Source organism: Macrobrachium nipponense, chromosome 9 (assembly GCF_015104395.2).
Source record: "Macrobrachium nipponense isolate FS-2020 chromosome 9, ASM1510439v2, whole genome shotgun sequence".
Classification (NCBI taxonomy): Eukaryota; Metazoa; Arthropoda; class Malacostraca; order Decapoda; family Palaemonidae; genus Macrobrachium; species Macrobrachium nipponense.
Genome location: NC_061110.1, coordinates 88,350,020 through 88,366,185, shown reverse-complemented (window position 1 = coordinate 88,366,185; position 16,166 = coordinate 88,350,020). Strand labels below are relative to the sequence as shown.

Here is a 16,166-nt window from a genome sequence, read left to right as displayed (position 1 = left end):
TTAGACCTAGTATTTGTGAACGAGATGAATTATGTTAAAGAAATAATAGTTTATAATGCGAGTATTTCAGATCATAATGTCATAGAATTAACAGTTCATTCCAAAGCAAGTGAAAATAGAGATAAGCAAGAAATGAAAAGTGGGAAGGATATGGGAGAATACAACTTCTACAGTAAAAATATAAATGGTCAGAAATTAATGAAGAATTAAACAAAGATTGGGTATAACATTTTCGTAAACTGATGACATAAGGGTAAATACGGAGATATTATATATGGAGAAAATAGTGGATAAATATATACCGAAGAAGAAAAGTAAACATCATTCATGCATACCAAGAGACAGAAGGATCTTGTTCCAGAAAATCAGAAAGTGGAAAAAAGGTCTTGCAAAAGAAAAAATGCATGGAAAGTTATAGAACTAAAAAGTAAGATAGAAAATGCAGAGCAAAAGATTATACAATCAAAAGAAAATGAAAAACGGGACTTGGAAGAAAAAACCCTATTAAATATCAAGCAAAACCCCAAACTATTATAATCATATGCGAAGAAGATGAATAAAAGAAGAATAGAAATAGGCCCTCTGAGAATTGAAGGGAGATTAACGAATGAAAAAAAGGAAATTTGCAACATACTGGCAAACGATATAAGAGAGAATTCACCCCTAGCCCATAGATAATGAAGATAATGATATAGAAGTAAGGGACGAAAATAGTGAATATTTAGCTGACATAGAAATTAATGAAGCTGATATTGTGCAGGCAATTAATGAAATTAAAAATGGAGCTGCTGCAGGGCCGGATGGAGTCCCTGCTATTTTGTTAAAGAAAGTAGTTCATTCTATCGCAAAGCCACTTGCAATATTATTAAGACAAAGTGTAGATACAGGCAAGATTTATGATGAGCACAAATTAGCATATATCACCCCTACTTTCAAAAGTGGATCAAGACTATAGGCAAGTTTGTAGGCTGTGAGTGTAACATCACATATTATGAAAGTGTATGAAAGGGTAATGAAGAAAAATATTATGAAACATTTAATAAAAAATAATTTGTTTAATATAGGACAACACGGTTTCGTACCGGAAAAAGTACCACAAACCCAACTGTTAGTCCACCGTGAGAACATATTCAAAAATATGAAAAGCGGAAAATGAAACAGATGTGGTTTATCTAGACTTTGCAAAAGCTTTTGACAAAGTAGACCATAATATATTAGCAAAGAAAATTAGAAAAGCACAATATCGTAGATAAAGTAGGAAGATGGTTAAAAGAATTTTTACACACAGAAAACAGATAGGTTATTGCAAACGATGAGAAATCGGATGAACCAAGGTAATATCCGGTGTGCCACAAGGTACGGTGCTAGCTGCAATATTGTTTGTTATTATGATTGAAGACATAGACAGTAATGTTAAGGATTCGGTAGTGAGTAGTTCGCTGATGACACAGAATAAGTAGAGAAATTACTTGTGATGAAGATAGGAACGCTCTACAAAGAGACCTTAACAAAGTATATGATTGGGCAGAGGTAAATAGGTGATGGTATTTAACTCTGATAATTTTGAATCAAATAATTATGGAGACAGAGAAGGAAAGCTATATGCATATAGGGGACCTAATAATGAGACAATCACAAATAAGGAAGCAGTTAAAGACCTTGGTGTGATGATGAATAGGAACATGTTATGCAATGATCAAATAGCCATTCTGTTGGCAAAATGTAAAGCAAAAATGGGAATGTTGTTACGGCACTTCAAAACAAGAAAAGCTGAACACATGATTATGCTTTATAAAACATATGTTCGTAGTCCACTTGAATATTGCAATATGATATGGTACACTATCAAAAGGATATTGCACAAATAGAGAGTGTACAAAGGTCCTTTAACAGCTAGAATAGAAGAAGTTAAGGACCTAGACTACTGGGAAAGACTACAATCCTTAAAATTATATAGTCTAGAAAGGAGAAGAGAACGCTACATGATAATTCAGGCATGGAAACAGATAGAAGGAATAACAGAAAATATCATGGAACTAAAAATATCAGAAAGAGCAAGCAGAGGTAGATTAATAGTGCCCAAAACTATACCAGGAAAAATAAGGAAAGCACACAGACATTAAATCCCACTACGCACCAGCATCGATAATGCAGCGTCCTATTCATGCGTTGCCAGCTCATCTGAGGAATATATCAGGAGTGAGCGTAGATGTGTTTAAGAATAAGCTCGACAAATATCTAAACTGCATCCCAGACCATCCAAGATTGGAAGATGCAAAATATACCGGAAGATGTACTAGCAACTCTCTGGTAGACATTAGAGGCGCCTCACACTGAGGGACCTGGACAAAACCCGCCCGAACGAACTGTAAGGTAAGGTCTCTCTCTCTCTCTCTCCTAAATAATTCTCACATACCCTAAGGAACCACCTTGTGACATTCCATTCGTATGAACTTTCTTGTTCCCTTCGAGAAGGTCGTAAAGATGGATTATGATGAGAGAGAGAGAGAGAGAGAGAGAGAGAGAGAGAGAGAGAGAGAGAGAGGAAGTCTTAATCAGATAATGCAATCGGAAGTATTTGGAAATCTAAAGTCCAGGACAATCCAATTACGAGATGGCTGATGATATATTGAAAGAGCGCGGCCTCGCCACCTTAACACAGGTGAGTGACAACGACAGCAGGCTAGAGGAGGAGGAGGATGAGGGGGAGCAGGAGGAGGAGGAAGAAGAAGAAGAAGAAGAAAAATAAAAAAGAAAGAAGATAGGGTGGTTGAGGAGGTCGACAGGTCGGGGAGGTTCTCTGGTGTCTACGAGTAGAAGAAACGAAGAAGAAGAAGAGTGGATTTGGGATTGGGATTCGTCTGCCCCAGTGCCAGCAGCAGTCGGTGCTCAGTGCTCACGGCGGGCTTGTCAGGTAAGGACGCTTTCGCTCATGCTGCTCGAAGAGCCTAGTGGTAGTGGTGGTGGTGGTGCATTTCGCTGTCGAGTGCCTGCCTGAAGAATTATTATTACGGTGATGGTGACGATGCCTCTGACTGCCGCTCTACCTGACGGCGGGGAGGATGGAAGGAAGTGTCGTAGAGTATTATAGCGTCTGGTGCTTGCAAAAAAATATGAGAATTCGTAGAGGAAATCTATGAAACACGTGAGTGTATACGGTTGTGTCAGTGGATTTTTGAAGGTGAATATCGTCGAGGTGAAGTGAATTTATACTTTTGTCATGTTCGTTTGGGAAGACGTCGGAGGATCTATTATTTTGTGATCGTGCAAACGATTAGTTGGTGGTTGAAACATTTGTATTAATATATATTATATAACAGAAGTGAAAGACCTGCAGTATTGAAATAATGATACTAAGAAATAGTTGATATATATCTGTCAGAGATGATGCTTCTCTGGAAGATGTGACTGAAGGAAGTGTTGCTGGTTTGTGTCTAGAAAAATAACAAGTGTAATTCTTTCAACAATTTTATTTGATTTCGTAATAAATTGTTTAAATGAATGGGCACTTCAATGTTTTTATAAGTGACATGCGATTACAGTACATGTATGTGATGTTCAGACACATTTACATGAAAACATACACACACACGCATCTATATATATATATATATATATATATATTATATATATATAGATATATATTATATATATATATATATCACAGTTTTTAGCAACTGAGGGTGGGTTTAGTTTCAGCTTTAGTAAAATAAATAGTCAGGTTTGGACAGAAGAATGCAAGTAAGACCAGAGATCCTTTTGTAGGATATATATATATATATATTATATATATATATATATATATATATATATTGTATATATATATATATATATATATATATTTTATATATATACATGTATGTATGTAAGTTTGGATGTATGTATGTATGTGTGAGTGTGTTTATGTATGCAAACTTCACAACATTGCCTTCACCCAAAGTTAAACTATAATCAGTGCAGAATTATTTCGTTGATTAAGGTATTTCACCTTAGTTGAACACCACGTTTTATTGTAGCAGTTCAGTGCTCGCCCTGAAATGAATGGAAACGTGGTAATTAATGATTATGATCCCAGTAAATCGAGATGAAGGGAAAGAAAGAAAGTTACCACTCATATGCAAAGTTATGAAAATTTAGAGCCCGGGTTAGATAGTCGGTGGGATTAACTCATAGGCAGTAGCCTTGCAAACTGTACTGCATAGCAAGAGATTCCATGTGAAAAGTTTCGGGACAGTGATAACATAGACGATTTACAAACATACCTACACTGAATGTGTGAAATTTTTGTGTATGTATATATATACACATATATAGTATGTATATAATTAATTATATATATATACTACATATATATATATATAATATATATATATATATATATATCTATATATATATATATATATATATATATTATATATATATATATATATATATTACTGTGTTACAACAGAATTCCTTCTAATAAACTGTGGATGGATCTCTTTGTATAAATACCACCTTTTCTGTAACTTTTCTCATTCATCTACCTGAGAGAGAGACAGCAGTCTCTGAAATATAATTTTTTTTTATCTCTATATTTTGGCGTTTTTATTGGCTCTTTTTATTATTATTATTATTATATATATATATATATATATATATGTATATATATATATATATATATGTATATATATAGTATGTGTATATATATATATATATATATATATATATATATATATATATATATATATATATATATATATATATATATATATATATATTGTTACCGTATCATGACTTTCATGCTTGATGTTTTGATACCTTGGAGTATTAAACCACAAGTAACTCGTGATTGTCGAATTTCTGTGCCATATGGTTATCATAAAATAATTTTGTATGAATATACATCGTCCACATGAACCTCTCAGTAGGTGTATAACTGTCAGGTATCCTATTCAATATTTATGTGTATGGATGCACGTGTGGAATACACAATGGAATGGATCCAATGTGTCCTTTCTAGTTTGCTAAACGAATCCGTGACGTCTCTCTCTCTCTCTCTCTCTCTCTCTCTCTCTCTCGTCTCTCTCTCTCTCTCTCTCTCTCTCTCTAGTGTGTGTGTGGCAACCTTTCTGCTCCTAATTAAACTTTGGTTGCTTTTAAAGGTTGCATGTTAATATGACTGATATCCACGGCTTCAGATCGTTCAAAACTTTTCTTCGGGTATTAACGAAGGCGAAAAGCCGCATATGAAACGGGGTATGTAATTTATTATATATATTTGATTGAATTTTTGACTTATTTTGATTCCCATATATATATGTATATATATATATATATAATATATATATATATATATATATATATAATATATATATATACACACACACACACACACACACACATATATATATATATATATATGTATATATATATATATATATATATATATATATATATATATATATATATATATATATATATATATATGTATATTTGACCCTCGGAGAGAAAGCCAGGCTTTGTTTATCTCGCGCATTGAATCGAGTTAATCTTCAGCAATAGGAATTTATTGCCAGAGGACACTTAAGTAAGAATGATGGTTATTTTATGTTTGCACATGATCATTGTTTATGTATTGTTCCGTTTTCCCTCGTCCCTTTTTTTATTTATATTTTTGTTCCAGAAAAAGGACAGATTCAAGCAATGCTGCACCCATCTTCTCTTTCCTCTGTAGATGGGGTAGTGCCGTCAGTTGTATCACACGATGCAACTTTAGGCGTTACTTCAGGTTTTTGGCCCCTTTCATTCCTTTTACTATACCTCCGTTCATATTCTCTTTCTTCCAGCCTTCTTCTAACAACTGTTTCATAAGTTTTCCCTTTTATTACAGCTTTGCAACCTTATCTTCTCGCTTTCTCCTTCAGCACTGAATGACCTCTTAGATCCCAGCGCTTGACCTTTGGGCTAAAACTTACTTATATTCCATTTTCCACTACTTCAGCTGTTTCCAGAAGGAGATGGAATATCAGGTGAAGGCCAAAGACCAGGCGGTGGGACCTATGAGGTCGTTCAGCGCTGAAAGGAAAACAGAGTAAAAGCTTTGAATGGTGTAACAGGTGGAGAACCTCACAGTTGCACTGGAGTAAGATGGACGAAAGTGAATATGAATGGAGGTACAGTAAAAGGAATGAAAGGGGTTGCAGCAGCTAGGGTCCTCAGGAAGGGACGTTGCAAAGAACCTCAAGTAACGCCTACTGTGCAGCGCGGGAGGTGCACACACACGGTGCAATGATGGCGGCCCTACCTTCTTCCTACGGGGGACTGTTTCCAGAGTCATTTCACTTTCCGTTTCTCATTCCCCCAAGCATTCCAGTTTCGCTGGAAGATGAGATACCATCTGGATAATTTTGACCTTTTGGATTACGTAACACGCATCTGGAATGTGAGGGTGCCATGACAAGCTGGCATACTTGTCAACGTTTTCACTGCTGTTCATAAAGGAATAAAATTATTTTTTTCTCCAAAATCTTGCTCCTAAGTTGTCGCGCTCGAATTGTATCGTGCGTTTTTTTTTTTCTTGTAACGTGATTTATTGACATTATCTCCGGTCATTACCGTTACGTCCTGAACCCGTTTGTTTCGTGTATGAGGTTCTCGTTTTGATTGACGTTCAATTGGATTCAATCTTTCACTGCCTTGTGATGCCGCTTTCGTAGATGATTGACAGATGTAAGGCAACGAGGCATAAATGGAAGATGATTGTTGTACCTTTTATATTATTAAGTTGATTATTATTATTATTGGAAGTTTGAATTTCAGCTCAAGGGCCCTTTTCATAAAATAGTTCATTTACTGGTGTGGACTCATGAGGTACTACAGTTTGAAGATGATTTTTGTAACCAGTTCAATAGACATACCTTTTTTTTTTTTTTTGCTCTATCACAGTCCTCCAATTCGACTGGTGGTATTTATAGTGTGGGGTTCCGGGTTGCATCCTGCCTCCTTAGGAGTCCATCACTTTTCTTACTACTGTGTGCCGTTTCTAGGATCACACTCTTCTGCATGAGGCCCGGAGCTACTTCAGCCTCTAGTTTTTTTCCAGATTCCTTTTCAGGGATCTTGGGATCGTGCCTAGTGCTCCTATGATTATGGGTACGATTTCCACTGGCATATCCCATATCCTTCTTATTTCTATTTCAGATCTTGATACTTATCCATTTTTTTCCCTCTCTTTCTCTTCAACTCTGGTGTCCCATGGTATTGCGACATCAATGAGTGATACTTTCTTCTTGACTTTGTCAATCAACGTCACGTCTGGTCTGTTTGCACGTATCACCCTATCCGTTCTGATACCATAGTCCCAGAGGATCTTTGCCTGATCGTTTTCTATCACTCCTTCAGGTTGGTGCTCGTACCACTTATTACTGCAAGGTAGCTGATGTTTCTTGCACAGGCTCCAGTGGAGGGCTTTTGCCACTGAATCATGCCTCTTTTTGTACTGGTTCTGTGCAAGTGCCGGGCATTCACTTGCTATGTGGTTTATGGTTTCATTTTCGTATTGCACTTCCTACATATGGGAGAGATGTTATTTCCGTCTATCATACTTTGAACATATCTGGTTCTTAGGGCCTGATCTTGTGCCGCTGTTATCATTCCTTCAGTTTCCTTCTTTAGCTCTCCCCTCTGTAGCCATTGCCAATTGTCATCGCTGGCTAGTTCTTAGTCTGTCTCATGTATTGTCCGTGCATTGGTTTGTTGTGCCGTCCTCTGTTCTTTCTGTCTTTCTCCTGTCTCTGTATATTTCTGGGTCTTCGTCTACTTTTATTAGTCCTTCTTCCCATGCACTCTTTAGCCACTCGTCTTCACTGGTTTTCAGATATTGCCCCAGTGCTCTGTTTTCGATGTTGACACAGTCCTCTATACTTAGTAGTCCTCTCCCTCCTTCCTTTCGTGTTATGTATAGTCTGTCCGTATTTGCTCTTGGGTGTGAGTGCTTTGTGTATTGTCATTTGTTTCCTGGTTTTCTGATCTATGCTGCGGAGTTCTGCCTTCGTCCATTCCACTTATTCCTGCGCTGTATCTGATTACTGGCACTGCCCATGTGTTTATGGCTTTATCATATTTCCGGCATTGAGTTTTGACTTGAGTATCGCCTTGAGTCTCTGCATATATTCTTTCCTGATCGTGTCCTTCATCCTTTCGTAGATGATTGACAGATGTAAGGCAACGAGGCATAAATGGAAGATGATTGTTGTACCTTTTTATATTATTAAGTTGATTATTATTATTATTGGAAGTTTGAATTTCAGCTCAAGGGCCCTTTTCATAAAATAGTTCATTTACTGGTGTGGACTCATGATGGTACTACAGTTTGAAGATGATTTTTTGTAACCAGTTCAATAGACATACCTTTTATTATTATTATTATATTATTATTATTATTATATTATTATTATTATTATTATTATTATTATTATTATTATTATCCTGTATGAATACACATTCATACAGAGCCAGCCCTGAAGTTGATTGATTATTTTCTGATGCAAACGTTATCTAGTGTAGATGTTTTTAGATTAATTATTATTATTATTATTATTATTATTATTATTATTATTATTATTATTATTATTATTATTATTATTATTATTATATTATTATTATTGGAAGCTTGAATTTTAAGTCATTGGTCCCTCTAAGTTTGTTTCATATGAGTAGGGATTTATCTTCTTCTGAATAATAATAATATTAATAATAATATATTATTATTATTATTATTATTATTATTATTATTATTATATTATTATTTTATTATTATTATTATTATTATTGTTATTATTATTGTTGTTGTTGTTGTTGTTATTATTATTATTATTGGTTATTGTTATAATTTATTATTAATATATATTGTTAGGTATTTACATATTTTTATAGATGAACAATTTACAACGTATTCGTTTTAATGTTCGGTAACTTCTACTGTCTGCTTTAGGGCATTTTGATAAGTGAGCTACTGTTAGTCTGGTCGATTTATTATTATTATTATTATTATTATTATTATTATTATTATTATTATTATTATTATTATTATTATTTTTTCCTTTATTATTTATTATTTTTCCTATAATGACTACTTGTGGGAAACACCTTTTTTAAAAGTTTTATTTATTTGTAAGTTTTATCTACTGAAAACTGAAGCCTGTCAGTATCATCACACACACACACACACACACACACACACACACACACACACACACACATAACAGCAGCAACAAAAGACAAGAAAATACCACAGTACCTGTCACATTCGTGTTTGAGGCAGTACGCTAGAACAGAGCAATTTTGGAGCCTTGTATTTCCGCAGTAATTCTTAATTCTTAATTAGTCAACAGGTGTTATAACAATATCGTATTTGTTTAGTGATTAGCCCCACCTCACATCGTTCCTTGTTTTATTTTAAGGTTTTACTCGGGCCTGGGTTAGCATAGGGCATTAGTTCGTGTCCATAAAATGAAATTTTGTATGAAGTGATTTTTTAAAATTTTAATGATATATACAATCTAATGACACCTTTAGATTTATGCGTTACCATAAATATCAGAACAAAGAACTTATTCAGTGCTGATTCAAATTTCATCAGAGACTAAAGTTCTCATGTCTATAAAATACATTTTTTTGTGCATTGAATGAGAATTTGTGAAATGGATGGAAAAAATCCTGCTAATGGCAGTAGTGTAGGGAATTATTTTTAGTTTAATAATAGATAAATCTAATTACATCTTTCCATACACACACACACACACACACACACACACACACACCTATATATATATATATATATATATATATATATATATATATATATATATATAATATATATATATATGTATCCGACCCCAGCTTACTCATGGCGCATGCTAAAATCTACGGTCAATTAGAGCGTTGTTCCACCAACGAAAATAAAATAAATACGCTGTATTTTATTAGAAATAACTTTTCTGTACTGTTTTAACATGCACATTATTTATTTTTTTACATTTTGTCATTCTAATAAATAAATCATAAATATTCTATCCTAAAAGTTCCTGTATCTTTAACTCGACCTGAAACACCTTTTCCAGGCCTTTTTTAGGCTCTTCCACAGACCTTTTCTAGCCCCCCCCCCCCCCCCCCCCCCACACGAGAAAACAACAACAATAACAACGAAGTAGTCTGTAGGCTTACTCCCCGAGTAAGCGGAAAGATCAGATATGATTTTTTATGTCTTTGGGAATTGTTAAGATTATCGTCATAACTTCATATTTTCTAAACTTTGAAAGTAAAATGCTGATTATGAATTTTAACAGTTCTAGTAGTTCACTGACGCTAGAGAATATTTCGCTTTTCTATATTTAGATATAAGTCGGTAAAATCACGGTTTTCTCCTGATATTTACGACGAAAATAGAAACGAAAAGTAAATATATACAACATATACTAATTTTCATAAAATATTCAGTATTCATAGGAAAATGTATCCAAATCATATTTTCTCCGCTCGGCCATAACGGTAAAATACGTGTCGGTCTAGCTACATTAAATCTACGAAAACGTTTCGTAATACCATTACACTAAAAAATAAAAAATAAAAACAAAACTGTAAATAACAACTACAAAGGTTATTCGTCAGTGATAATAAAAAAAACACCAATGACATTATGGAAATGACCCAAAACAGAAGCAGAAACTTGATAACATTCTACTTTACAGGGAACAACTGCAAAAATAACAACAGATTATTCGTATTATTATTATTATTCGTCAGTGATTAAAAAAAAAATGCTGCAACGACAATTATGGAAATGAGTGTATACGGAGGAGGAGGAGGAGGAGGAGGAGGAGGAGGAAGGAGGAGGAAGAGGAGTAATAACCACAAATTGCCGAAATCAATTCCAGTGCCAACATCATAAAATAACCGGACGTAGCTGCTAGGGTCACGCCAATAGCATAAACATGGGGATGTTCTTGACACTTCGCCACAGTAAACACAAACAAACAAACAAACACACCAACAAACACACAAACAAACAAACAGACAGACAAACTTGCGGCTTCAGGCTCACGAGTAAACACTGTTGTGATTCGACCCTAACCCACAAATATGTTTCTTGTCGCATCTGCAGAAGCGTAGGGAGGTAGTAGCGGTGCCGTCAGTGCACCTCGCGTGGCGCACTGTAGGCATTACTCAAGGGTCCTTTGCAGCGTCCCTTCGGTCCCTAGCTGTAACTGCTTTCATTCATTTTTACTGTACCTCCGTTTATATTATTATTTCTTCCACCTTACTTACTTTCATGACATTGTTTCGTAGTGCATTGCAATGTTTCTCTCTCTCTCTCTCCCTCTCTCTCTCTCTCTCTCTCTCTCTCTCTCTCTGTAGCATCAGGTGATAAATATTAGCATTGTGCTAGGTTTAGAGTTTTTTTTTATTTTATTTTTTTTTTATTTATTTTTTTTAGGGTGGGAAATTAAGGGGGGCGTTTTTAAAATAAATTTCTACTCACACGAAGAGAGAGACTATCAATTATTTCACATCATAGGTTTATGGAAATGAAGGAAAATAGGGTTTTATAGGAATAAAGGGCTGATGGAAGGTAATTAAGATATTTTGAGCATTGCTAGAAATATTTCAGAAAAATACATCAGGTATAAGGGATTTTTTATGGAGTGCAGAATGGTATAAATGTATGGTGATTGATTCTTATACATTTACGTACACACACATACATATATCTATATATATATATATATTATATATATATATATATATATATATATATATATATTATTATATAATATATTACAAAAAAATACCAAAAATAACAGACTACCACAAAACTGTAAACACTTGAACAAATACCATGCAACACAAGCACCTACATAATATACATTCACTCAAACACTAAAAACATATGTTTTTATTATTTTGTGTACTTAAATGCTCATTTCCAGCAAGAGTTCAGAAGTGATACCAGTGTGTTAGAAAATGTAAATAATAATAATAATAATTATAATAATAAAAAACACTTTCCATGGCATCAGAAAGTGGAAGAACCTCAAGGAGGGACGAAAATGTTCTCGAAATGAACAGCAGCAGCAGCAGCAGGAATTAGCAAACATTTCCAGCGTCTGGAAAAAAAAACATGAATGTTTATGGAGTACTGCTACTTCTATTACTATTCTTAGAAGCCCCTGCCGCTCTCTAAAGTCTCTCCTCTCCCCTTGGAAGAGAATTGAATAAAGCAAGGCGTTCCTAGCTCGGCATAATAAGTTTCTGGTCCTTGATCCTCCAGGAATGTCGGCTGCCGAGGCTTGGAGGATCTGGCTTCTCGTTTGGGGCCAGGGCGTGCTGCTCCTGACGAAGGAGACCTCTGCAACGGCGCTCTCTTTCGATGCTTCAGGTGAGTAAGTGTTTCTGTTTGTGGGTGTGATGCCAATAATGTTTTTGTTGTTTTGGTAATTCCGTAAGCAGGGGTAATAATGGATGGAATGGGTTGTTGTAGTGGGAGGGGAGCGGTTAATCCGCAGATCATCGCCGGGTATTGTTGTGGAAGTGGAAGTATATCAGTATTGTAGAAGCGATCATGAAAATGATTGTGAAAATGTTGGACGTTTAGTCTGAAGTATTGTTTATTGAGAATCTGGTTGATATGATCATTTTGGTGTATTTATCTCTGGGTGGATTATGGTAGAAATGATCGTTAGGGTTTAGTGATGAAATCAGTTGCGATGAAGATCGATTAGGGCACTGAAAATGTCGAACGCCTTATATATGATTCTGTTGATTTAATCATCTCGGCTTATTTACATCTGTGGGTGTAAAGGTTGATGTATATATGATAACTGCTCACAATGGAATAGCGTATATGATAGTATAAGATTACGTCAACGCAACGGCGCGATATTATCACCTTCCTGTCATTACATTTTAATAAAACCACCATTCACCACGAATTCCTTCACTCACGAGTCCTCACACAGCGGTATAGAGTTTCCTTTTAAAATCTCATAATTTTCCTGAAAGTAGTTGTAAAGTAATTAAGTGATCATATTCATCTCCGTCCGACCCAAAAGGACCTATCTGAGATCCCATTACCCATCATTTCTGCTCTTTCACTTTCACCAGTTTCCACTTATCCTCAGCCTTGTGTCTCTTAGTAGGGGTTCAACTCTTCTGGTAGTCATGGTAAGCGCAGATTGCCCTATCACTTATGATCGGGATGAGTACTACTATAGTAGATTCACATCAGCCGTGCATCTGACGGCTAGGTCAATCCCTTATGACGCCCCTGATAGGCTGTTGATAAGCCAATCACAGGCCTGGTAAGTTGGAAACTCTCAGTCTCTCAAGAGAGTTAACATAGGCAGGATGTATGTTCTACCTCTCCTGAGGAATACGTCTTTCAAAGGTAGCCCTCAGGGAAGGTGGCACATACGTCCTGCCTATGTGAACTCTCGAGAGAGACTGAGAGCTTTCAGCCCTGTGATTGGCTTATCAAGAGCCAATCAGGCGCGTCGTAAGGGACTCACCTAGGCATCAGATGCACGGTTGATGTGAATCTATTCTAGTATTGCACGAGCCCCGGTTTTTTATTTATTTAATTTTTTGGGTGTGGGAAACGCAATGAGAGTATTTTCAAGAAGATTCTAGAAGGGAAGGAGTGAAGGACGCGTTCAGATCACCTGCCTCATCCCTTATTCATTGTCTCATCCACATATTTATTAACCATCTGACTCCTAAGATTAATATTAAATCTTTCATCTACATCTGATCGTAATACCATGATTCAGACCCGTTTGACAATACAAATAGTTTCCGTTTGGGGTTAATGCCGTCAGTTCACATCACGTGGTGCACTGTAGGCGTTACTTGAGAGTCTTGACATCGTCCATTCGGGCCCTAGTTGTAACCCCCTTTCATTCCGTTTACTGTACCTCCGTTTGTATTCGTATTCTTCTATATAGCTTCCCACCATTTAAATGCTTTCAACATTATTTTCAATGCTTGGCCTTTGGCCAAAATTTGATGTTAAAATTCCGATTTTAAATATAGATCGTATCAGGCTAATGGATATACCGTATACAATCTTACTTCCGCATGCAACTAAAGTCTATCTGATTTCCAAATGTTGTTTAACCAGGATATTGCTCGAAACTTGGTTTTTTTTCTTCTGTTTTTCAATAACTGTCGCAATCACTATTTGATCGTTTCAAACACACCACAAATTGACTTGTATATCATCGCCCCTAAATAGCACTTTAACATCTGCAATACTGGAGACGAAATCCGAAAAAATCCTACTTGAAAATCCACCCAGGATTGCATGAAAAATGGATTCTATTGATGGGATTAAATCACAGTGGTTTCTCAATGACAAGAGAAGTGTAACTCTTGCCCCTATCTCTCTTTCATGTGAATAGTGGAAAAGTGGATGTGATACTGAATGATATTAAGTTTGGTAAGGTTATTATTATTATTATTTGGGAAAAACTCTCTCTCGCGAGAATATATATATATAATGTTCTAAGAGGTCCACAATAATAAAAGTGTATAATTTAAAATAACCCTTTACAAAGCTTTCGAACCCTTCCCTGGGTTCATCTTTAGTCCAAAAAAAGTTGAAGATGAACCCAGGGAAGGGTTCGAAAGCTTTGTAAAGTTTTTCTTTTTAATTATACACTAACTCGCAAAATTTTTTATTATTGTGGACCTCTTAGAACATTGTCATTATTATTATTATTATTATTATTATTATTATTATATTATTATTATTTTATTATTATTTTATTATTAGATGAAAACTATTCATATGGAGCAAGCCCACCACAGGGGCCATTGACTTGAAATTCAAGCTTCCAAAGAATATGGTGTTCATTAGGAAGAAATAAGACGATGGTAATAATGTAGTAATGTATCGCACCTTCGTCTGAACTTCTGAAGCTCCAAATGCAAGATTTCTTCTGGAAAAATTAAACTTGTGAACTTGCGAATGTTGAGGGTTATTTCAGTTTCCTGTGAGGTTTAACGTTTGCTAGAGTATGTTTATTGGAAGAGAGAGAGAGAGAGAGAGAGAGAGAGAGAGAGAGAGAGAGAGAGAGAGAGAGAGAGAGAGAGAGAGTTTGAATGAAAAAAAAAAACTTATACTTCTTCATTTTGCTGTTGAAAGGAAAGATGGAGCAAAAAGAGCCTTGAGGTCGGGGAAGGTTGGTTTAAAATGGGTCCATAAATTTTATTAAGAATAATAAATTTAGTGGGGAAAAAAGTGTGAGTAGAATGTATGATAATGGATAAAAATGGAGGTAAGTTTATTAAGGACACTGAAAGAGAAGGAGTTTATGAGCAGTATACCAAATTTAGGGAAAGGGGGCGGGCCAGGGGGCGTGTCCAAGAAAAGGTGCATAGGTAGAAGACTAATGCAAAATAGTTATTTGTGTGATGATGGAATGGAAAGTGAAATAAGAGAATAAGCCCCGTAGGGGGGTAGTGCCGTCAGTGCACCTCATGTGGTGCACTGTAGGCGTTAATTAAGGTTCTTTGCAGCGTACTGTTGGCCAGTAGCTGCAACCCCTATCATTCCTATTACTGTACCTCCTTTCATATTCTCTTTCTTCCATCTTACTCTCCACCCTCTTCTAACAATTGATTCATAGTGCAACTGCTTTGAGGTTTACCTCCTGTTACACCTTTCAAACCTTTTACTCTCAATTTCAGTTTCAGCGCTGAATGACCTCGTAGGTCCTAGTGCTTGGCCTTTGGCCTAAATTCTATATTCAATTCAATTCAACAAGAGAATAAGGAGATTGTTTTGGGGTACAGTTGCTCAACTGAAAATACAAGTTGATGGAAGTGTAATCAAGCAAGAATATGGAGACGAAAACTCTCTCTCTCTCTCTCTCTCTCTCTCTCTCTCTCTCTCTCTCTCTCTCTCTCTCTCGTCGTATATTATCCGTGGATGTAATCGCTGGATTATCTCTGTCGAAGTGATGGCTTTCAAAATAATGCGTTATTTTTGTAAGAAAGCCGAAAGGTCTTCACTACTTTTAGATGGCTGAATCTTTACTTACTTCCAGAAGATAACGTTGGTTCATCACAAAAATCTCTCTCATTCAGACAGACATGAAATCGTGGTTTCGAATTGTACCGGAAGA

The 16,166-nt window shown here is 35.6% G+C and overlaps 1 protein-coding gene across 1 annotated transcript in view; it reads left to right on the top strand.

Moving 5' to 3' along the window:
- Positions 1 to 11,982: 11,982 nt before the first annotated feature.
- The window catches only part of LOC135217966 (nephrin-like), a 351,626-nt gene continuing 347,442 nt past the window's right edge, over positions 11,983 to 16,166 (top strand). Inside the window, exon 1 of the mRNA XM_064254085.1 lies at positions 11,983 to 12,418. Coding sequence (XP_064110155.1) covers positions 12,313 to 12,418 — 106 coding nt within the window. The 5' untranslated portion in view covers positions 11,983 to 12,312. The remainder of the gene's footprint in view (positions 12,419 to 16,166) is intronic.